General features: G+C 42.8%; 5 protein-coding genes across 6 annotated transcripts; 3 read left to right on the top strand and 2 right to left on the bottom strand.

Annotated features, from left to right (window-relative positions):
• The first annotated feature begins 211 nt into the window (after window positions 1-211).
• slc35d4 (solute carrier family 35 member D4) lies at window positions 212-3,778 on the top strand. 2 transcript variants are annotated; one of them, XM_078790570.1, is made up of 15 exons: window positions 212-451; window positions 1,312-1,358; window positions 1,429-1,506; window positions 1,583-1,664; window positions 1,733-1,807; window positions 1,877-1,902; window positions 1,979-2,030; window positions 2,290-2,338; window positions 2,433-2,478; window positions 2,549-2,584; window positions 2,645-2,679; window positions 2,881-2,950; window positions 3,078-3,171; window positions 3,257-3,321; window positions 3,563-3,778. In XM_078790570.1, the coding sequence occupies exons 1-15, from the start codon at window positions 380-382 to the stop codon at window positions 3,621-3,623; spliced, it is 888 nt and encodes a 295-aa protein (XP_078646696.1). In that variant the 5' UTR covers window positions 212-379; the 3' UTR covers window positions 3,624-3,778. The 2 variants fall into 2 exon arrangements, with proteins under 2 accessions (XP_078646696.1, XP_057915498.2); XM_058059515.2 differs by having other exon boundaries at window positions 213-451; window positions 1,730-1,807; window positions 3,563-3,777.
• An 88-nt stretch (window positions 3,779-3,866) lies between these two features.
• On the bottom strand, window positions 3,867-9,215 carry rbbp8 (retinoblastoma binding protein 8). The gene is made up of 19 exons (XM_058059513.2): window positions 9,095-9,215; window positions 8,606-8,715; window positions 8,478-8,520; window positions 8,297-8,392; window positions 8,079-8,170; window positions 7,632-7,701; window positions 7,329-7,486; window positions 7,160-7,243; window positions 6,894-6,964; window positions 6,754-6,821; window positions 6,516-6,681; window positions 6,004-6,130; window positions 5,847-5,932; window positions 5,611-5,716; window positions 5,410-5,547; window positions 4,583-4,622; window positions 4,364-4,451; window positions 4,151-4,292; window positions 3,867-4,086 (listed from the first exon to the last, which is right to left on the bottom strand). The coding sequence occupies exons 1-19, from the start codon at window positions 9,169-9,171 to the stop codon at window positions 3,968-3,970; spliced, it is 1,881 nt and encodes a 626-aa protein (XP_057915496.2). The 5' UTR covers window positions 9,172-9,215; the 3' UTR covers window positions 3,867-3,967.
• Window positions 9,216-9,640: 425 nt separating this feature from the next.
• On the bottom strand, window positions 9,641-13,338 carry fam168b (family with sequence similarity 168 member B). Its single transcript, XM_058060257.2, has 7 exons — window positions 13,200-13,338; window positions 12,154-12,245; window positions 11,992-12,075; window positions 11,783-11,925; window positions 11,521-11,719; window positions 11,151-11,281; window positions 9,641-11,052 (listed from the first exon to the last, which is right to left on the bottom strand). The coding sequence occupies exons 2-6, from the start codon at window positions 12,221-12,223 to the stop codon at window positions 11,163-11,165; spliced, it is 615 nt and encodes a 204-aa protein (XP_057916240.1). The 5' UTR covers window positions 12,224-12,245; window positions 13,200-13,338; the 3' UTR covers window positions 9,641-11,052; window positions 11,151-11,162.
• A 598-nt stretch (window positions 13,339-13,936) lies between these two features.
• Window positions 13,937-16,694, top strand: fbxo45 (F-box protein 45). The gene is made up of 3 exons (XM_058060256.2): window positions 13,937-14,420; window positions 14,722-15,078; window positions 15,487-16,694. The coding sequence occupies exons 1-3, from the start codon at window positions 14,091-14,093 to the stop codon at window positions 15,670-15,672; spliced, it is 873 nt and encodes a 290-aa protein (XP_057916239.2). The 5' UTR covers window positions 13,937-14,090; the 3' UTR covers window positions 15,673-16,694.
• Window positions 16,695-16,802: 108 nt separating this feature from the next.
• nrros (negative regulator of reactive oxygen species) lies at window positions 16,803-21,748 on the top strand. The gene is made up of 4 exons (XM_058060254.2): window positions 16,803-16,851; window positions 18,005-18,204; window positions 19,110-19,227; window positions 19,413-21,748. Exons 3-4 carry the CDS (start codon window positions 19,123-19,125, stop codon window positions 21,345-21,347), a joined length of 2,040 nt encoding a protein of 679 aa, XP_057916237.2. The 5' UTR covers window positions 16,803-16,851; window positions 18,005-18,204; window positions 19,110-19,122; the 3' UTR covers window positions 21,348-21,748.
• Window positions 21,749-22,580: the final 832 nt, after the last annotated feature.

Here is a 22,580-nt window from a genome sequence, read left to right as displayed (position 1 = left end):
GCTGGGCAATTCTGCAGATTTCTGTATCGATTCGATATCAAAATCAACACAATAAGGGAATGTAACAATATAAAAACAAAATATTACTGCTTCGTCTTCACTTTATTTTTTAAAAAGCATATTTTACTTATTGTGTTTTTAATCACATTCTATCTATGTTTACAGTCCAGGGGAGGTGCACATTTCTATCGTTCCATACAGATACTGTCCATGGTATCGATATTTGTATCGCTCTGCCCCAACGACTTGACGTGTCAGTTGAATGCGCCAGGAAATGGGAAGTTTCCGATGCCAAAATGTGTGTAGTTTACAAACAGGCTACATCCTAACGTTGGAATAGTTACACTGCCGGAGTCATGCTGCGTTTCAGCACGTCGACATGCAGTGGAAACGGAATTTCACTGGCCTCGCCTTTAGCTTCTTTTTCGTTGTTTCATATTTCACGAATAAGGTGAGTGCTCATGTCAAGTTTCTTTTAAATTAATCGCTAATATACTAACCACAAGTTATGAGTATTATGCCGGCTGGTTGAATATTATGTCTGTTTTAAGAAACATTCTGTGCACACTATTTCACTTTTCACCCGCCAGGTTTTCAACCGACACTTTTTTTACTTCCTCGTAATCCGTCGATGGAGAGAACTGGGCTTTCAAACGTATTTGTTTTGTAAGAAAACCCCAATCATACGTACAATTAATCGATTTATCTTGAGTTTATATAATTTGAGCAAATTGAAAACAAATGGTTTCTGTCTCACCGGCCTGACAGCAAAGCTCTTATTTTGGTAGGAAATGACAGCAGGAAATATACTCCTGGGACAATTAATTAGGTACACCGAGGCAATCTATTCCGGTGGTGTCCAACCTGCGGTACCAGAAGAAAGTTTTCCAAAATTAAAGCAGAAATTGTGAATTTCTTTTTAGGAGAAAGTCCAAATATTGACAAAATCTTGTATTCTGAGAAAAAAGTGGCAATATTTTCAAAGGTCTGCATATAATGAGAAACTAAAAACATAATATTGTTAGGTTTGGAAAATTAGCTTGGGGAAAACGTTTATTATGGGAAGAAAGTCAAAATATGAGGAACCAGTTACATTACAAAAAGAAAATGTCTGAATATTTATTATTTAATATTTTTTATTATTTATTAATATTTGGTCATTGTCATTTTTCTTTTTGTTAAGTGTTTTGCACTTCCCAGTCACCGTACAAAGCTAAAATGCAGTTAGTTTTTTGTTTTTACTAAAATGAACTGAAATATTATAAATGGATTTCATCAATAATGTAATTCAGACTCATTTTTTTCTTTCAGTTTGTCCTGACTGTTATGAAATTCACCTACCCGACTTTATTCCAAGGGTGAGTGGTAGAAGTGAATGACATTTTTATTGCGTGCTAAAATGTAATATGACTTAACATGATGTCTCAGATGGCAGACATTTATCGGCGCGGTGCTGCTGCTCCTCTCTGGCAAACTGGGCTGGGTGGAAATGAAGCGTATCTCCAGGTATACAACAATCATGTCCGGGCCCCCGCCCCGCTATCCAGGAAAGCTCGTACCGTATTTGAATCCTACGTTCCAGATCAGCTGCACTCTCCTGGTTCCCCGGCTCCCTCCTGTTTGTAGGCAACATCTACGCAGGTTCCAGAGCTCTGTCTCGTCTAGTGAGTCCCATCACGGAGCTTCTGAATGTCGGGATGCATTTAGTGACTTCCTCTCCCTGCTGCAGGAGATTCCTTTCTTCTTCACGCTGCAGAACTCCTCTCATGTTGTGACTTATGTTATCTCCAAGGCTGTTCACAGAGAGGTAAGAGTTGTGTTTTCCTAGCGGCTGCAACTTCATCACTCATGGATAATGTCCTTTCTCCAATTGCAGAAAATGGAGTGGTTGAAATTCATCAGGTGTGTTTTGTTTTGCTTTTCTGCCTGTTTTACAGCAGAGACTTTAGTTGGTAAACATTACGTCTCCCTCTTTCAGCGTCTGTCTCATGCTGTTTTCAGCCATCAACCTGCCTGCCTATGATCCACAGGTAAATAGACTGCATACTTTTCCTTCCGAGTTACGTTCCACACCTACCAGGCCTTCCTTCATTTAAACATGACCTCCTTACTATGTGCGGATTGATACTGACATATCGATACTTGTGATACCAGGACCACAACTATGCTGCCTTCAAGCAGTGCTCATTACTGACTTAGAATGAATAAGACGTTTTTTCTTTTATATTTTGATGAATGCCGGTTGGTGGCACCATGTGATCATTTATCAACAAAGTGTCCATTTTGTAGTTTGACCTGAGCGGGTACATGTGGGCAGTTGCTCATCTCGTCTGTGTTGGTAAGTCTTTCTATCAGCTCGCGTTTGCAAAGGGTAATTCCCACACAGAGAGATGAGCATTGTTGATATTGTTGCACCACCCCCCACCCCCCAGGCGCTTACAGGGTGTTTCAGGTCCACTACAAATCCAGTAACTTGAGGTGAGTGTGAGCCCGTTTCATTTTCCATCCTTTCATTCAGGTAAAGTAAAACGTTCTTTTGTTGTTGTAGTGACATCGAGCAGCAATATGTCAACTACCTGTTCAGGTAAGATGGTGTCATATCCTAAGGATGATCATTAGAGACTGAAATATGCATCTTTTACAGCGTGCTGCTGCTGGCAATGGCTGCTCACCCCACAGGTGAGAATTAGCTAATAGAAAATGTATTAGTAACTCTTATTTTACTCAAGATTACACCTTTCACATTTCAGCTACTACTTCTATTCTGGTGTAGTCGTCGCTACAGTTTCCCCTTGGGAAGCTGTAATAAAATGAATGGAATAATAGAAACGTGAGGCGTGTACCTGCGTTGTGAGAAACTGATCTGTGTTCCTCCACAAGGTGACCTCACTAGTGCCTTGGAGTTCTCCTCTCTTCAGTCCTACGCTTTGAGCTGTGGCTGCTGTGCCAGGTGAACCACTCAGCACTATTTACACCTGCGATGCAACAAATGCAAGTTAGAGAAGGTTTTTTTTTATTTTATATACCGATATAAAGCAATATTGAGGGAAATGATGACTTGCTTGGTGACTCCACAGTGCCTTGCTGGGCTTTTTGCTGCTCTTGGCATCAGTCAAACTAAAAAGTGGATTGTCCCTGCAGCACCTCGCACTGTGGATTTTCTTGTCAAAGGTAAAGCCTTCATTTGCACAAACATGAGAGAATTGGAAGAGGTAAAACGGATCGTAAGTGTTGTAGTTGTCTTTTATTGTCCCAGGTTACTGCCATGTTCCTTTCACCGCTTATTTTCTACATGGACCTGAACACTCCATCCATTATCTGGTGAGTAAATGCAGACATGCTGTCTGTTATTTATATCACCAAATATTTGCATTTCCCCATCATTCATTCTTGGTATTTTTGTTAAACTCAGGGGTGTCCAAACATTGTATTGCATAGTGAAAAATAACAGGCCACAGCAAGGGCCCCTTTGATATTTGACACCCCCGACTATAAGTCCCACTTTAAAATGGTGTAGATTTGAGTTATTGTGATGATTATTGATGACGGTGTCTGGTTGCAGCGTGGCCGTCAGTCATGTGAGCGAGGCGATGCTGGTGTACTTTGAGAGAGAAACGCAGTAAAACCAAGCGAAAAGAAAAAAGGGGATGGACCAACAACTTGCACTTCCTGAACAACTGTTCTAAATATGTATGCTGTATTTTCATATTTTCTTCATAGCTTTCATAAGCTACAGACCAAATAAAATGTTTACATATTGTCTACTTTCTACTCTTATTTAAAAAAAAAAGGGAAAAAAGATTGAATTCCAAACAATATAAATTATTAATTAGCAATCTCTTCATTGACTTAAGGTTTTTTTTTTTTTTTTATTCAGTATGTTTCACTCTTACATGCAAAGTAGAACGATCTAAAAGGGACAATGAGGTGACTCCAGCAAAAAGATTCTCATGGAGTTCCTTGGTGATCACACTAACTTGGCTTGTGTCTTGATGTCCTTCTGGCTCGTCTTCGGGGAGAAGAGAGCGGTAAAAGGCTGTTTTCTTCTTAAACGAGTTGAAGGGGTCTTCTCCTCCCTGATATAACCTGCAAACACACAAAGATGTTGGACATGTGTTGGCTGGCGGGAAGGACAGCAGATGACAGTTACCTCTTTCGATGCACGTCTGCGTGGACGGGAATCCCACTTCCCAGAAATGTTCCGGTGTGCTGGGAGGAATGAAGCGATGGCGGTGCCGAGAGCATTCCGACAGCTTCTTCTCTTTCTCCTCCTCTGGGAGATGGGCGTAGTACTGGGAGAAGAGCAGCTTGTTAGTACTCGAATGAACACGATAAAAAGCTGCTTGCTGAGGAACGGGCTTACAACTTCACATTCTTTGCAGGTGGTGCCCTTCAGTTTTCTCCTCTCATCTTTCTTGCGAACCACTGCCACGTGCGCAAATGTTGGATGTCTAACCCACACACAAAAGAAACTTTGGTTTGTTTCTTTGGAAAGGTTCATCTATCAGAGATACTCAGCAGTACAACAAAAATGTAACAAAAACATGTAAGGAAACAAGGTGGAACTTGAGTGTTTCCTCACTTTTCTTTGTGCCATGGATGGTTTTCAGAAGGCTCTTGTTCTTCTGGAAGAGAAGACACTGTTTTAAATTTGTCATCACACATTAGGTACACCTGCAGAATTGGATAAGGGAGAAGCTACATTCAGTATTTGATATAGTCAGTTGTAATGGGCTCATTTCAGCTATAACTACAAAAAATAAACTACGGACGTCGGGTAATCTGGCGCCCTCTGGTGGTGGCCAATACCCTGCCCGACCAATTGGTTCAACACTAGCCACGTTTTAAAATCTCCACTTTTAGTCGCAACAAGCTTCTTCTCTGTTAGCATATCCGTGGTGGTGAAAGTTTCAAGACTAAGTGTGTACAACCGAGAGTCTTGAGCTAAAAGGTACTTATTGTCATCACGTAGCTATCTTACTCGCTTCGTTAAAACCACACAGCCATCAAAAGCCCAAACACTAAAACGGCACACTTCCGGCCTTCATAATAAAAAAGCTGAGCGTTTGTCAGACGGCATCTAACAAAATAAAGGTATCCAAGAAAAACATTTTCCCAATGACTAGAGATGTTGCATATTGAAGTATTTGCCATATTTTGTGAAATGTATCCAGTGACATCACAGTCAAAGCGGCATCAATGGTTCATTCATTACACAGAATGTGACCTGACAGGTTCAGGGAAGATCGGCTGCCAGTATCAGTTTATGGGTAATGAAGTGCTGGACTATATCATTAAAAAGTCAATATTGAGCATCTGCATTAAAACCTATACTTAATGGAGTCGCTCAAAACCAAATGCTGGTAGAACATTGAGGTGAGTGGAACTGTATGCTTTAACAATGTGTACCATCTTCCTGTTGCTCCTCTTGCTGCATATCCTCACTGGGCTGGCTGGCACCGTGAGAGTCGTTATAAGATACGTACTCCTCGTGACCAGTGGTGTCAAACATTCCATCCAGACTGTCGTTTGCCTTCTCGCCGATTCCTTCCGAAGGGGCAAGAAAAATAAGTCAGGTTTTCAGACAGCGCACTTTGACAGGAAACTCACCAGAGAGACCGTGTTCTTCATCCTGGTCACTTTCCTGTCGACCTTGGAGCAGACTGTGACTGATCCAAGTGCAGTCACTGTCAAGAAGTTCCCCGTGTTCTTCATGCTTGGATACAAACAGCAGGCGTAAGACACTTTTCCTACCAAACCAGTGCAAAACTAAATGAACAGCAATCAATGACATAATTACGACTAATCCTAGTGTAGCCTAACAAGAGCAGGTCATGTGACTGTACCTTATCTGCTCCTTGCTCGCTGTCGTACAAGGTAAAGTTGAGCTCAGGGTCAATGCTCCACATGTTCTCCACCCTTTGTGTACTCTCTGCGCAAACAACAGTGTGGTATGATCCAAACAGAACTACAAGGTTCTGAAGAGAGAACAGCTGATCTCACCATCACACGGATGAGCTTGTCTGGGTTCAGCGTTGTGACCTTGAAGGTGGCTTCCTCGCTGCTCCAACAGTTTTGAGTTCGGCTTCTTGAAAACTGGACTTCCACAGTCAACACTTGGAGTTTCAACCTTTTACATTGGATTGAATTTTTTTTTTATTCAATACCAGTATATGACAGTGATGTAATTGTATTGTGTAAAACTAAGACAAGAACAACATCAAATTAAAAGCACTAAATGAATACAGAGCCACCATCCACCAGTACCAGTCTGGACTTTGGTTTTCCAGAGAGTGTCAGCATTTGCAACCAAATATGAGGTGAAAGAAAAAGGGGAAAATACAGTATAGTATTGGGACAGAGTTAGATGGTGTGTTCAAGGACCACCCAAAAGGTGGGACAAGCTTTTCATCCGTTGTCCCAGAAGGCCAAGAGAATAGGGTGTGGATGAAGAGACTAGCTAAATAAATAGAAAGCTTGCTGTCAGGTGGCTGCTTGAAGCTTGGGGTGCTTACTGTTCTGCAGGTTGGTTTCATCAGCTCCGCTTCGTCCGTCTTCCATTTCCCTTTGCAGGTAGAGTTGTCTTTGGTCAGCCTGTCCACGTGAAGTAGAGATGGTGACTTCTCCGTGGTGGAGTCCGGGCTGTGGATGGGCGTGGATGACGAGGCTTTGCGATGAGGCCTGGTTTGGAAAGTCGTTAAAATGATAGACATGGTACAGGGCGGTGTGCATCTTAAGTCATCTTGTGCTTACTTTAGACGAACATCATACAACCGAGAAGATTTGGAGGCGTTTCGCTGACTTGCAGCTTCTGGAGTTTTCTGACAAAATGTAAAATCTCATCAGGGATGAGAGATGCAAGCCAATAATCCTGGTGCATGAAGGCATCTTACCATGCGACACGTGTTGACCAGTTCAAGGGCACATGTTTCTGCTATCACTTCCCCCCCGTTCTCTTCCTCATCTGACATAAATAATATTCAGAGATTAAAGTCAATATATGAAAATTTGGTCAAAGAAAAAAATAGCTGTAATTACATGAGTATAAAGTCAAAATATTGAGGGAGCATCATTTGCTGGGGTTCTACAATATAATATAATATAAACAAATCAATTCAAATCTCACCAGGATAGTGAAGCAGCTGATGAAATATCTTACCGCCAATCAGGGATGTATCCATTTCACACGTGTTGGGAACAAGCACCTCTGCTCTTGGCGGACCAACCAATTCATGATTTACATCTAAAAATACAAACAAACGATGCCACAAAGACTTCAGCCGATTTGTCCATCCCAGTCCATTATGGACGTACTGAACTCCACCCACCTTTGAAAAGTGACTTATTTAACGTAAACGAAGGCTCTTCTGCATAGTGAACATGTTTGCTCTTGTCAGGGTTTTTACGTTTCTTCAGTTTCTTGGCCAGAGGAAACGAGCTGGGAAGAACCGGCGAGTCTGGGATGATGCCGTCTTCTTGCTCGCTGCTGACAATGACATGGAATATCACACCCCCATATAAAATACATAGTGCTCCATCAGGGGAGATCACGGTTTTGTTGACCAGGCGTACCAACACAATTCTTTTCAGTGTCGCGAAATGATGTAGGGAAACAGGAAAAACACACTCACCCACTTTTGAACTTCTGCAGTTCAGCGTATAGTTTGTCATTTTCATCCGCAAGACATTTTCGTTCATGCTCTGTATCAATAAAATCAGACAATAGACTAAAATATTTAAGTGCCTATACATATTGATGGCAAGCAATAACAGTGTATATACAGTAGGGATGTCACAAGACACTCAGGTCACGAGATTTGAACATTACTTTTAAATAAATATCCAAACTATATGACAATATATTACAATCTACTTCGTTAGACTCCTCTGCACTGTGTGTATGCTAGCAGACACATGCACATGGCAATATACTGAGGCCGGCAAAATAAGCAAAGTTTGTTTTTATTTATTGTGAGTAATAAATGCATTATCATGCCAGGCCCTGTGTTTCATGATGTTTGGACTCCGGGAGATCCTGTGACACCCCTAATATACCGTAGTGTATACGTCACACTCACTTAGCTTGATGATAATCTGCTCATGTTGAGTTTGACTACTCTTTAAGTTTTCTTCCAAGATTGAACAGCGATCACATTCTCCTGCTCGGAGTCTGGTAACAGTGAAAATCTTTCAAGATCTTTACATTCACATTACGCTTGTGTCACATGTATCTGAATGTTTTCGCATTTCTCATTGAAACAAAAACAAACATGATTCGACATCTCGGAAGTGTTACCTTTCCTCCAAGAGACTAATAGCATCCTGCAGAGCTTTGTTTTGCGCCTTCAGCTCTTTGTTACGAGTGTAAAATACTTCAAGCTTCTGTGCATCTCTGTGACACACAAATACAGTCAGTTCGGGTGATGTACATCTGACATTCGACAGATTGACTTGAGCTGGACTACTTCAATACTCACAGGTAGCGCTCCTTTTTCAACTTGCAGACTTTCTCCTCAAGTCCTGCAAACAAAAACAAACATTTAGTGTAGACCAGAAAATGCATAAAAACCAAATTATTAAATAGCACCTGTCAAAGATGTCTTACCTTGCAGTCCAGTTTGATGACAATCCCAAAGTTGCTTCCATAAAGTGTGAAAAGAGTCGGCTGGTTTGGGTGTGCTGGTGAGGTTGCTCATCCTGTCAACCTCAGTCATCCTGCGTGACAGGATGATCCATCAGTGGAACAATTTTATGTCAACAAATCATTCGACAGATTCTTCCTGCTAATAGTGTCACTTTAAGCCTGAAGAGCAGCAAGCTAGCTAAAATGTCACTATACCAGGCTAGCATCATCAAACACAAAGATAAACAAGCTAGATAGCATACGCCATGTCGAACACAATCATTTGTAGTCATACCCCGAAGTAGTCATGTTAAACACGCCTGTCGACCATTGTGCTGCTTACAAAACAAAGAGTTACAACATCTAAGTAAAACTTTGATAACGACTTACAACGAAGTACAAAGCTGCTGGTATTCGGCGTTCTCAGCATTTCTAACAAATGTTCAATAAATGATTATTCTTTTCACATACCTTCCAAATTCGCGCGCCACAATGCATGTTGGGTAAGTACGTTTTCCTTCTTTCTGTATTTCAAGAGCAGCTGACATTCATCAGCGGCATACTGCCACTTAGTGGACAGAGTGAAAATAACTTCTTCAAGGACGTAATTTGGTGGGTGGGGGCATCTGGATGACTGTCCCCTGCACTTTTTAAAAGTCTGTTTTGGTCTGCTGTAGTTTTTACATTCAGAAAACAATATTACAATATATTGTAATGACCCTTAGGGGTATTAGGGGTGTGTTATATTTACGCATGTGTTGCCATGGAGAGATATGTCCGGGTTGGGAAGGAAAAGGCGTGACGGACAGGAAGTGATGCAAAACCCGGAAGTAGACAGTAGACCTTGTTAGAAATAATTGTTCTTTGGATACATTCCCATTATATAATTATATATTATTCAGAGGGAACTTGGCTTATACGTGTTGCTTGTTTCACACGGACACCTCAAAGTGAAGCACCACCAGATGAACTTATGAAAGTGCTTTGAGTGAAATAAAATGACATCAATGGCAAACATTTTAGTGTTATATTTGTTTTTATTTTTGCGCTTTCATTAAAATACAAAACAAGAACCAAAACCACAAAAAATAACATGTACAAAACAGATTATTGAGCTCAAGTGACTGAGGCGACATCATAAAAGCAAGTCTGAGACAGTGATTCTGACGGGTCAGCCTAGAACCCGATGCTACAACTGGAAGCAATGGCAACATAAAGGTCAGGTATCATTGCAAAACTGCTTTGAATAAGTGCCTTCCATCAGTAGTGCTAGTCACAAATGGAGTTTAACATGAATATTTCATCTTAACTTGAAGGTAGTTAGCGGTGGAGTAGTGCATCAGACCTACTTAAGGACAAATTCATTCATGAGACAATTCTATGCACATTATGGTAGCGTTCTTAGGCTCTTTGAATTATTATTATTATTATTACGTGTTGGAATGGCCACAATCTTTTTCCTAGAATACGCAACCGGTAAAACACATTTCATACACTGCATGAAAAATCAGATTTAAGTCAAATAAACAAGCTTCACTTAGTAAAACACAAAGCCTTGAAAACAGAACGATTGGTTCTGCACTTCTTTTTTTTTTTGCATGAACATCTTTCACAGTAGGTGAGTCAGCATTGGAAATTTATTACTTTTGACTTCCTTTGGATGTGTTCTTTTAGAGATGGGCATTCCACTCAATGTCAGAACAGTCCATTAGATATGATATATATTTTTTATTAATACTTTTAAATATGCGGTATATGGATAAGAATAATGTTGCAAGGAGTTATTCCTCAGCAGAGGACATTGGGCTTTAGTTGATGTTGGCAATAGCTGAAAGTGAGCCAACAGTGCCTCTACTGGTTGCACCCCAGTACTGCGCGGCTAACTGTTATACATCGAATCTACTATCCATTCCACAAAATCGATCAATTTTGGAGTTCATTCGTGATAATGCCCATCCCTAGTTTCGTCCGTAGGATTTTGCATCTAGTCACAGCAGGTAGATTGAGCTAGCATTACCTTCATACATCTACATATACAACATGCATTCAACATCGGATGCATCTCCAAAACAGAACAGAAACCAGAGGGGGGGTAGGATGGGCTGGTGAGGAAATAAACTACTCCACACCTCCCGTTTTCACCACGAGCTAGTTGAAGCTAGAAAAAAAACTGCATAAACAATTGCATGGAGGCTTTTAGGCCGTTCCGTGTGTGACATACAGGCGGGGGTGCAGCGTGGAATGCAACCTAATTCCATTAAAACACGGGGATGACGACCCGCCCCTACCCCTGACCTCCCCCCCTCCCAAATGGACCTACATGGTTTGAGATTCACATTATGCTGGAAAAGACAAACAGGTTGCAGACGCCGGCAGAGCAGGTCCGCCGCTGGAGTGTGAATGCATATCTATAGCGCCTCCTGCCTCACCTGTAGAGACAGAGAGAGACACACACACACACACACACACACACCAAATAATGACAAATGAAGACACTAGATGTATGTGCACTTCAGTGCATACTCACTCAGCCTTGTGTTCACCACTGCGGGGGCACGTAGCTGTAGCTGTGCGTGCCGGCGGGCCGATATGTGGGCATGGTGACGGGGTGGGGGGCGAGAGCGGCCGGCGCCGGTGACGGAGTTGACAGCAACGTTCCTGACACACAAAGAGAACATTTATATAATTCAGCACAGTATTGATTTTCTGCTGTTATTCCAATTTGATATTGGATATTATGACCACCAAGCTTCTTAAAACAGCGCTTCTGAATTTTTATCACACCCCCTCCACCATTATCGTTTAAAAAATATGATCAACCTTTTCAGACACGTTTGATGCTAGCCATATGTGGCTGTTTTGTTTATATTCAGGCAAGTATGGGATATTCTACCCACCAGCTGACATGGCCATGGTGGTGCCGGCAACCATCCCCATGGTGACCCCGTTATTACGGGGCGGAGGGATGGGCGGGGCATACATGGCAGCGGGCATCCCGTTGGGCTGAACCACTGTCGTGTGATGGATCACGTGAGGCGGCGCCGCATACAGCGGCTGTGTGAAATAAGTACCTTGCTGCTGTGACGGGATCAACGCCTGCAAGCAAAAAAACTTTTACTTTTTCTTCACCAAAACATCCTTTATTAAAGCGACACTGACCTGCGCATAAGGGTTATGTTGGGGGTAGGTGCTCCTGACAGGGTAGACGGCGGCTGGGTAAGGATTGGTGGAGGACGAGTATGGCGGTACGGTCCCAGAGTTGGGAGAACAGGACATTTTGAAGGGAGTACCAGGGGCGTAACCTATACATCATAAGAGAGAGTCACCACATACATCCATTCCTGCACGACCCAAACACACCATCTTACCACTTGAGAAGGCTGGATTTGCTCCTGGATAGACACTTGGAGTGTACGCTGGGGCTGCTGCAGTGTAGCCAACAGGGAATCCAGCTGACAAAGCAAGTTTGGAAAAAATAATTCAATATTTTCACACGGCGGTTATTTAGGACAATTCATGGATGAACATACCTGGATAGCCTATACCCTTTGGATTGGTGAAGGGGACCCCTGTTGGTGCAGGGCTGTATACCGGATTCATTATGGCTGCCTAATCGTGAGTGCTGCAATGATAGAATTGTTTTTTTAAACACCTGCTTTTCTTTTTTTGCTTTCAGGAATCCACTGCCTTGTATCCTGTGTCTCAGGGAAGCATAATGTTTCATATTGTTCACAAAGCCATACCATGATGCGTTAAAACTATCGGTATCTGCGATAATTCCCCGGATCCCCTTAGTATCGGATCGATACCAACATTCGTAGTATCACCTCTAGCACAGAGGATGAGCTCACGTCTTCATTACGTTCTAATGCAAAACATCACGTCAGCTCTGCCCTCTAGTGGCAGCCGGGGCGCGTTGCACACAGGCTGAAACGAAGATGGGCGCCCAAAAATGATTACATCGTGCGCAGTTGTGGAAATATAACTATATACAGTTTTCATATATGGAGGACACAACGTGGTACAATGTGACTCGGGATGAAATGTTTCATAATTTTCTTAAACCGGGCACACCATTTTGCATCACATTGCAGCCGATTACAGACTGAATTCTGATTAAAATGATCAAGAAGTTAATTCGAGGTTATTTACTGAAAATATGACAAGAGATTGAAGGTTGGTGTGCGATATTAGATGTTGGAGGTGCCCCCAGTGGAGCTGAGGATGCCATCATGGAGTGGAGGAATGTTGGAAAAGGTGTGCGAAGGTGAACGTCGCGATGCTTTGTTATCATTAGCTAGCTTACTTAACCCGTCAGCCTAATTAGCTGCTCAACATGCAGCATGTAGAAATGTTGTCGTATCGCCGATAACATAGCATGTTACAGGTCACCATGCTAAAGCACCTGCCTAAAAAAAACAAAACCCCAACAACCTCTGGACAGATGGAGCGAGCCCGCCGCCAGGCCGCAGCCGAGGAGACAGCCGGACAGCTGTGTCCTGCACCAACGCCTGTCCCAACATGGCAGACATCGCAACGCAATCCTGAAACGCTTCAATTAAGTACGATGACTTACTGGTCGGTGTTATTGCCTTGTTAGAGTCCGCTTCTCGGCAAATAAAAATAAGCTAGCTGGTGTTTTTGCTCCCAGATGCTGAACTCTTTTGAGTGCCCCGCGTCACTTCCGCATCACGTCACGTGATCACGAACAATCACTAGACAGGAAAAAAAGATGGTAGAAAATGAGTGCGGCGATGAAACTAAATATAAACAGGGATGCTAGATGTAGTGGGTAGATAAAAACATTGTTCTTATCTAATAGTGAGAGGAATTCTTGTCAACTACTGTATCACTATGGCATGTTTTGTTACATTGTTGATATCGTTACATTGGCTTACATTCTATTTATATGGAGTATTAAATTGTTTACAAATAACGTTTTTTTTGCCTAGAATTTTATCGACAAATTGAAACGTAAAACCACAACAGCCTTCAATAACCTAAAATAACCTAAAAATGATTTGCATCAGTATCTGCCCTCCATTGACTTGGTATCGTATCGCTACCAACATCTGCAGTATCGTCCACCCCAACTGACTGCAATGAATGCCACCGGGTATGCTGTGACGTCATCTGTAAGGTCCTGGCAGGCCATAAAGAACATATTCGATTTCGGCAGTGACATAGTCTTGTTTAACCGCTTAACCAACATAAATCGAGTACAAACTTATTCTACTATAAACAAGACAAATGTTTAATACGACTAGACACTCGAGTTGTGTACGATTATTCATTTCATTGTTTTGCTCTCCAGGACCTTCACGCCCCCAGCCGTCGAAGTGGGAAGCTGGTGGGAAGGGGGAATCCATACTGTTGTGGTTCCACAGTGCCACCAACAAAATGTCCACATTTCACTTATAATTCGGTCTCATTCGAATGTGTTAGGTAACCTTTTCCACACGCGATTATGTCGGGGGCGGCCGGTGGAGGCTCCTCTTTTTCGGGCGCAGCAGCAGCAGCGGGAGCTAGCTGCAGCTCCGCCGGCGGCCCTCTCTACGCTGCGGCGTCCGGGGCAGGAGCAGGGGTGGCGGGGAGGCTACCCGCTCGGGTGCTGGAGCACATCTTTTCCTATTTGGAGCTCGTCGATTTGACGCGGTGCGCGTTGGTGTGCTGGCACTGGAGCAACATTCTGGCGGATGAAAACAGCGAGGTGTGGCGCAGCCTGTGCGCCCGATCGCTGAGCGACGAGGCTCTGCGGTCTGACATCCTGTGCAACCTCCCTACATACAAGGGCAAGGTGGGTTGAACGTTCCAACACCCCGGCTATGTGTATACTGTGCACCTGCACATAACCTAAGGCATTGGGTGGGCATAACTGCACCAAAACAATGTATGATTGTGTGTTTGTGTTAAAAATGTACATTCTTAAACGGGAGTCTGGTAGAATGGAGTAGAAACTATGATGAGGGTGTTGACTAACTGGAATTTGGGCTACAGAAACACCCATAGGAGTGTGTTTGGCCTACCAACATGAATATAATACATACATTATTACAACTGTAATCTGTATTTTACTTACTGTATTTACTTCCCTGCAGCTCAAATCTTACCAACATGCACTGAGCTCCCATGACTGCTCCCGCAATGTGTACGTGAAGAAGAACGGGTTCACCCTGCACCGCAACCCCATTGCCCAAAGCACAGACGGCGCACGGGGCAAGATCGGCTTTTCAGAGGGGCGCCACGCCTGGGAGATTTGGTGGGAAGGCCCCCTGGGGACAGTGGCGGTGATCGGCATCGCCACCAAGCGGGCGTCCATGCAGTGCCAAGGCTACGTGGCCCTGCTGGGCAGCGATGACCAGAGCTGGGGTTGGAACCTGGTGGACAACAACTTGCTGCACAACGGCGAGGTGAACGGGAACTTCCCGCAGTGCAACAACGCACCCAAATATCAGGTAGGTGCTGTGACTGGTCCGTAGGTCACCGTTTCCTGTGCAGTGTCACCAAAAAGAGGGAAAACAATTAATCAACGATGAATCAATCTTCCAATTAATTGGTATCAGTTGGGCCGTCTTGGGCCCAACTGACTTGATTAATCAAAATAGCAAGCTTGGGATTAATCAACTAAGAAAATCATTAATTGCAGCACCCAGCCATTACATTAAAAGTACTTGACTCATCTTTTATTACATGCACGAGGAAAAGCACGGCGACGGACACAGAACCGGAAATGGTCATGTGGTGAAGAAAACGGAAACATGGGTGTCTGTCCTGGCTACTAAGCACAACATGGCTGCTGACTATATCTACTTTGGGAGTGTCAATGTAATATGTTCTGCATTCTAACACTCTGCTTTCCGTAGATCGGAGAGCGGATACGAGTGATTCTCGACATGGACGACAAGACGTTAGCCTTTGAGAGGGGTTTCGAGTTCCTTGGCGTCGCCTTTAGGGGACTGCCCAAAGCCTGCCTGTTCCCCGCCGTCTCGGCGGTGTACGGCAACACGGAGGTCACCATGGTGTACTTGGGGAAACCACTGGACGGTTGAAGATTGTGGACCACGAGCAGCGCTTGCAGTTTTTGGACCGTGAAGTCGGACTGCGTTTTAACTTCTGTGTCAAAAGACACAGTGACACTTTTGCAGTTGACACCATTTTTAAATGAAGGGGCTCCAAACATCTAAAAGTCAGAATTCTGCTTGAAAGTCCAACTAAATTGTCTAAACTGTGGCAACCGCGTATGAATTCACCAAACACCCAGGACTATGATTTATGATGTATGATGGTGTGTCACCCGACTCATGAACTAAGCAGAGAAGTCAAGTTAAAATCTGCCGTCAATGCATCCAATAATATAATGGTGGAAAGGTATATGTGTAACATGTGTCCCTTTTAATGTGCTACTGTACTATTTCACTATACTATTTATTTGTGGGTTTTATCCATGGTACTACAGCTGCTGTACGGTTTATAGCTGGGAAATAAAGATATTACATGGTGTCACTCATGATGTCACGTGATGCTAAAGCATCGATTTGCACACTATCCACAAGAGGTCAGTGCAGTAATGCTCTGCAGATACCATACACATCTGCTCTTCTATACTCAAACTGCCTTTACAAAGATAATGATGCTCAGTTCTGATGCTGTCCATGTAGTATTCCTGTGTTTATTACTATGCTTGTAGTACACTTTACGCTGTGTACTTTGTGGCTTCACTCCTGTCACTGTTTTGTTTTTCGTATCCCGGTGGCTGAATAACAGCAACGGGATGGCTTTTGATCGTCAGCCTTTTATTTGCAAAAGACAACACAACATGAACAATTGTCAACGCTTCCTAGTGTTGACAACAACTCTGAACAGCAGCCCACGACACACCTGTCGCTCATACAATTATTAGTCAAAAAAGGATAAATAAAATAATAAATCACACTCCCTGCAGTGCAAGTTTGAAGTTTCATAGTAAACAATGAAAACTAGGAGTCTAAAAGGTGACCATAGGGGTGTTATTTCATATCTAGATGGCTCTAAACCAGATTGAGAAAGTAATAAACAGGTTTCTGTGCTCTAACCTAACTCATTTATTGCGGTCACGCCTGAAACTGCGATAAAAAAACGGACGACTGGACAAGACATTCTGAAGACCTATGAACCCATGGCGTCACTTCCTGCCTGCCCCCAGCTCCCCTAGCACCGGGACAAAGTCATTCACAGCAACACACAGCAACGTGAGTCTTATTTACGTCTTATGTTATATTAGTTGTCACATAGTATATAGTTGCTATATTGGGTAATAGGAGTGTAAAGCTGACAATAGGAATGTTGTTTCATGTCGAAATACTTACTATACTCTTAAACGGGTTTTCTATGCTGTAACAAAACTATTTCACAAACATTCTCTTAGAGGATTACTGTGCGGTATTTAAAAAGCAATCAAGAAAATGCCCCACATCCTCCGTACTATAGCGACTACGAGGCCGCCTCCACAGCTCTCAAAAATAGGCCTCACATTTACATATTTGGCTGTTCCTCATCACGGCCTTAATCCCCGAAGCTCAGGAAAGAATGGTGCTGGAGAGTCATATTCCATGCACAAGGTTTGATTGCGCACTGTAATTGCTATTTCACTGGTTCCCATCCACAATGACATTTGTATTGTACAGATAACTAATGTTTATATCTACTTTTGTAATTTAACTGTAGTTTGTGCACACTTGGAGGTAAGAAGGAGTAAAACAAATTAGGATTTGACCATGTGTACCTGTTGATTTGGAGTACAAAATATCCAAATGCATATACAGTATATATGCAAAACAATATTATTCCTGGCTGTTTAACCCACAAGATATGCTGGGTAATAATTTATGTGACTCCCACCACCCATATCGAGGACAACATTAATACAAATCTATGTTGCAAAAAATGGCTTCCATGGAATCTTACCGATCTCCCCACTTTATTTCTTGCCCCAAAGGGGTGTATACTTAGGACAAACAGCTTTAAACTATGACTCTAAGAACATCAACAAGATGAATATTAATCAGCTTTCCAATTCCCTACGTCGCCCCATAGTCTGCATTGAAAGGATTCGCTATAACTGATCTATCACTCAGATGATTGCAGCAGAGGGCCACAAAGTGGGCAGGAAGGGTGTGTATGTTGACTGGTTTCCTCTCCGGTACGTCTGCTGATCACAGCAGGCCAAGAGTGTGAAGGGAGTGTTCCGTCAGGGTTTTTGCGGTGGCAGTTGTGCTCTCAACCCACTAACATTGATTTAACGCCTGTGCCACAGTGAGGGAGGGGAAGAAGAAGAAAAAAGTTGAGCAACTTGCCTTCCTGTGGCCCCCACCCTTGAGCTTGAGAACCTCTCTCTGATTGCAGCTCCGGTCCATGTGACTCAGTTTCCGTTGGCTGCCTGCTTCTGTGAATAGTAAGAGGTGTCAGTGCTTGGGTCGGAGGATGGCACATGAACTTCACACATGAGAACACATACGACGACGGCGACGGAGAGCAAGCCAGGCGGTGACATGGTCGTGGGAGCGGGCGTCAGTGGCTTGGGGAATCCACACCAAACCGCCGCTGTAAGTTGATGCACTCTGCACCGATGCATGCAGACTTATCTTCCTATATTCATGACACAATAAAGTTGGAGTTTACAATATTTCACAACTTTTTGTTAAATATGTATTTCAACAAACACATTCTGGAAATATCTCACTGTGTGCAGTCGCCACTTTAATTTTAAACTGATCTACTGACTTAAATACAGTATACTATCAAAGTACTGAGATGCCATAAAAGACTAGCTTACACATAAATCCAAATATGAAATGTATTTATGAATAACACTTTATTAGGAACTTATATTCTAATGTATTGAGATGCAACTGTGTATCACTTATGTTTAGTTGGTCATCTGTAACTGAAAGACAACATATAAACGACAAGAAAACGCTAATACATGCATCTTTACATGTTGATGCAATTTTAAAAACTTTACATAAATGTAAATTAAAATGTGTAAATCACTCTTATGTTTATCATCTGAAATTGCAAGACATAATCTACAAGAAAATGCTAATATATATTTCTATACATGGTTATATATTTTCTATTTAGACACACCTTAAAAGGACTGTGTAATATATGAACAAAAGTATTATAATATATCAATTACAGTATTGTATATATATATATATATATATATATATATATTATTTACATGTAACTTAAAGGACATTACAGAGCATTCACGTTAATATTAATCAGTACATTTAACTGGAGTGCATTTGTGCTGATACTACTGCATACGATGTTGGCTCATCAAAAAACAAAAACAAACGACAAAAATGCCTTCACAATGTATGAAAAAAAAAAAATTCTACTTCAAACTGCATCAACTACTATAAACCAATTTGACATCAGATGATACAGGCCGCAACTCCAGAACAACCAACTCATGTCCTCGTCTCTTTTCCCTCAACAGCGGGGATGTTAAAATGTCAGTTCACAGCGCTTCACTGAGCGGCGTGCTGTTGCTACTATCCCTGTGGACCGTCCCAACACCAACCTCAGGTCATCCACAGCAGCGCCCGTGCCGGCTGGTAAGATGGCAACTACTCTGTGGGCTATAAACTGTCCATCGGGGTGTCCAAAATTATATTACTGAAAGATATTAGATACATACATACCAGTAAATATTTACACATTTATACAAAATTTTGTGGATTTGTGTTCTGCCCAAAACTGACACAAGCCAGTCTAAATGTATCTTATGTGCTCTACGCAGACACAAAGATCAGCTCTCTGCAACAATAGCAACCTCACGTCTATCCCTGCGGGACTACCAGGCAGCACTGAGGAGCTCCAGCTCAATGCTAACCTCATTAAGACACTACAGGACGGCTGCCTCCGATACCCCTCACTCACCACCCTCACTTTAGCCTGCAATCATCTGGAGAAAGTAGAGTCCAACGTCTTTCATCACACCAAATTGTTAATGAATCTGAATTTTGCCAATAATAATCTCTATGTTAGCTACCAAGAAACCGGCAATGCTCTAAAGACGCTACCCAAGCTCAGATTTTTAGATCTTTCAGAGAATATGCTGGATGAAGTAACGGCTGCCATCGTCCTTCAAAATCTAACAACCCTAGAATACCTAAATCTCTCCGGAAACCTCTTGCGACGCATAGATGAGAGCTCATTCGGGGATCTGCACTTGCTCAAAGAGCTGGACCTGCAGAGGAACCTCCTGTTTGAGATCGACAACGCCTTTGAAAGCACTCCTAAACTACAGCGCCTCAACTTGGCGCTCAATTATCTGCCTTGCTTGACTGACTTCCACATGACTCAGCTGGTGGTCCTCAACGCCAGCCACAACTTCCTCGAGTGGTTCATCTCCCGGGAGGACGTCAACGACAAATTCCAAATAGAGACGCTTGATCTGTCGGACAACAAACTGCTGTTCTTCCCGTTCTTACCCAACACCAGCCGCTTACGGAATCTTTACCTGTCCTACAACAGTGTGAGTTTCTACGAGCGCCTGGAGGACAACGTCACCTTCCCCGCAACAGTCGACTTCTACAACCTGAGGAGAAACACTACAAATGTAACGGCCAAGCTGTGGGACGACAACCTTCACGGTGACATCTCCTCGCTTGAGACGTTGGACCTGCAAGGAAATCAGCTCCGGTATTTCCCGTCGGGATTCATCCAGAAAATGCCATCGCTGTCTCGGCTCCGGCTGTGCACCAACTGTCTAGAAAGCTTGAATCTGACTCTAGAGCAGTTCTCTGGCAGCTTGTACGAGTTGGATGTTAGCAACAACAGACTGAAGGAGATTGTAGCAGATGACGCTACACTGGGGACGCTTGGCAAGCTGGCATACCTCAACCTCAGCCTCAATGATCTTGGCTGTTTATCTTCCGGACTATTATTAGCATTGCCAAGCCTTCGATCTGTGGACCTGAGTTACAACGACTTAAGCGTATGTCTTCCCGAGGAAGTCGAGGCCAGCACAGACTCTGGAATGGACTGGAAAACCACGAGGTCCCTAAGGCAGCTTTATCTCAAGGGATGCAACCTTGGAATGATTCCACCGACTGCATTCTCTGACCTGCCTCTCACACATTTAGACCTATCTGACAATCCGAGGCTAAGTGGCCAACGATCAATAAGAAGTCTGAGCAGCACATTACAGCACTTAGGTTTGGGAAACACGCACATCGGAGACTTCGACTTCTCCGATTTTCATCATCTGGAGTCTCTGAATATTTCACGCAATTCTCTCAGGCGTCTTCCAGCATCGGTCTTAAATCTGGAGCTAAAACTGCTTGATCTGAGGGACAACGAGCTGACCACTATTCCCTCAGCTCAGGCCAACACATTAGCTACAAAACTTCACACGGTTTTCCTCACAGGAAATCCATTCAACTGCTGCCAGACAGAATGGTTTCGGACATTCGAAACAACAAAGACGATTCGTGTGGTCGGACAGTCGGACATGGAGTGTACAGATCTTTTCCAAACACGCAGCATCCTCCATTCCAGGTTGTTTGTCTGTCAAGATGAAAAAGGGGAATCGATATTTTGGTACATTGTCCTTTTTGCTTCCATTTGTGTTTCTTTGGTGGGCATTTTAGTGATTGTCTACCTTACACTGAAGCCCAAAGTGATACACACGTCCATCAAAAAAAAATGTTTCAAGCCTACATCCTATTGATGCGCTAAAGCAGGGGTGTCCAAAGCGAAATTATTGCTAAATTAATTAATCAAGATGGCGCCATATTGTACGCTAACCAAGGCAAACTGGAAAACAGGCTAACCAAGGTTCTACTGTAGTAATAAATGAACATGGATTTCAGAAATTAGCATTTGGTGGAATAGAGTCTCGATATGCTATCCACTAGTCCAAATTTGAGGAGGTTTCTTAGGTTTATCCAGAGCTTTATATTGATTGGCCCACAAATGGTTCGTTTCTCTGGACTCCTCTACAAGATATACATAAATACATACATACATAAAACTGTTCTATTTTGGACACTGAAAAATCAAACTGTGAATGTCAAGAATAAACTTTTTCTTAAACGCTCTTTGTTGTGAATGCGCAGTCCAACAAACTTATCACCCAGAAAATCATAAAAATTTTCAAATCTGAGTAATTTCCCAAGATGACATTTGAGATATATGGAAATGGTTTGCACTGTTGTAGCACCAAGCAACCCAGTAGTGTAAAGTCATATACATAGTCTTCATTTGCAACTATCCATTCACACTAATGTCATGTACTATCACAGCGGAATGCGTGCGGTTCAAACCAAGACCATCTTGGTGCGGCCATGTAAAAATTGTGGCTGTGTTCACGTGTGCGGTTGTGTGCGCCTTCTTGAGTGAACACATGCAGAAGTAAAAGAGATGCTAGGTCTTGCGAAAAGCAGCAGAGGAAACGAGAAATTTCCTGTTTTGTTCAAATGTGCAGCAACTGCCCAGTTCCGTATCTCAAAAGGGGAGCGCTTCCTTCCTACTGGATGGAGGACAAATGAAGCGCGGATGCGTCACTCCGACGGGTCGTTGCACTTTTGTGGAGGCTTACTGTCGTGCATGCATGTGTATTATTAATGAGTGAAGTCACTGACAAGCGGGAAGGCTGATAAGATTTGTTGCTGCAGCAGTGAAAGAAACCTAACCAGACGGTAACCAACATACCGCTGTGGTGATGCTTAAGGTCATGGCGGTTGGAAACAGAAACCGGAGAGAAGACTCATTATATAGCAAAAAAAAAAAATTCACATTTACATCTGTTTGATTGCGCAGTCTTAAGATCCTGTAGTCCTATTCAGTATTTATCTTGATCTTGATTGGTCAATAACAAATGCATGCTTATTTTCTTGACATGCTACTGAATTAGTCATCTGATGTTTCAATAAACCAAAAACACTTGTCACGTTGATCTCCC

This window comes from Doryrhamphus excisus, linkage group LG5, assembly GCF_037039965.1.
Source record: "Doryrhamphus excisus strain RoL-2023G ecotype Guam linkage group LG5, RoL_Dexc_Guam_v1.1, whole genome shotgun sequence".
NCBI classification, from domain to species: Eukaryota; Metazoa; Chordata; class Actinopteri; order Syngnathiformes; family Syngnathidae; genus Doryrhamphus; species Doryrhamphus excisus.
Note: the sequence above shows the minus strand (reverse complement) of the source record. Positions and strands in the feature narration are given on the sequence as shown.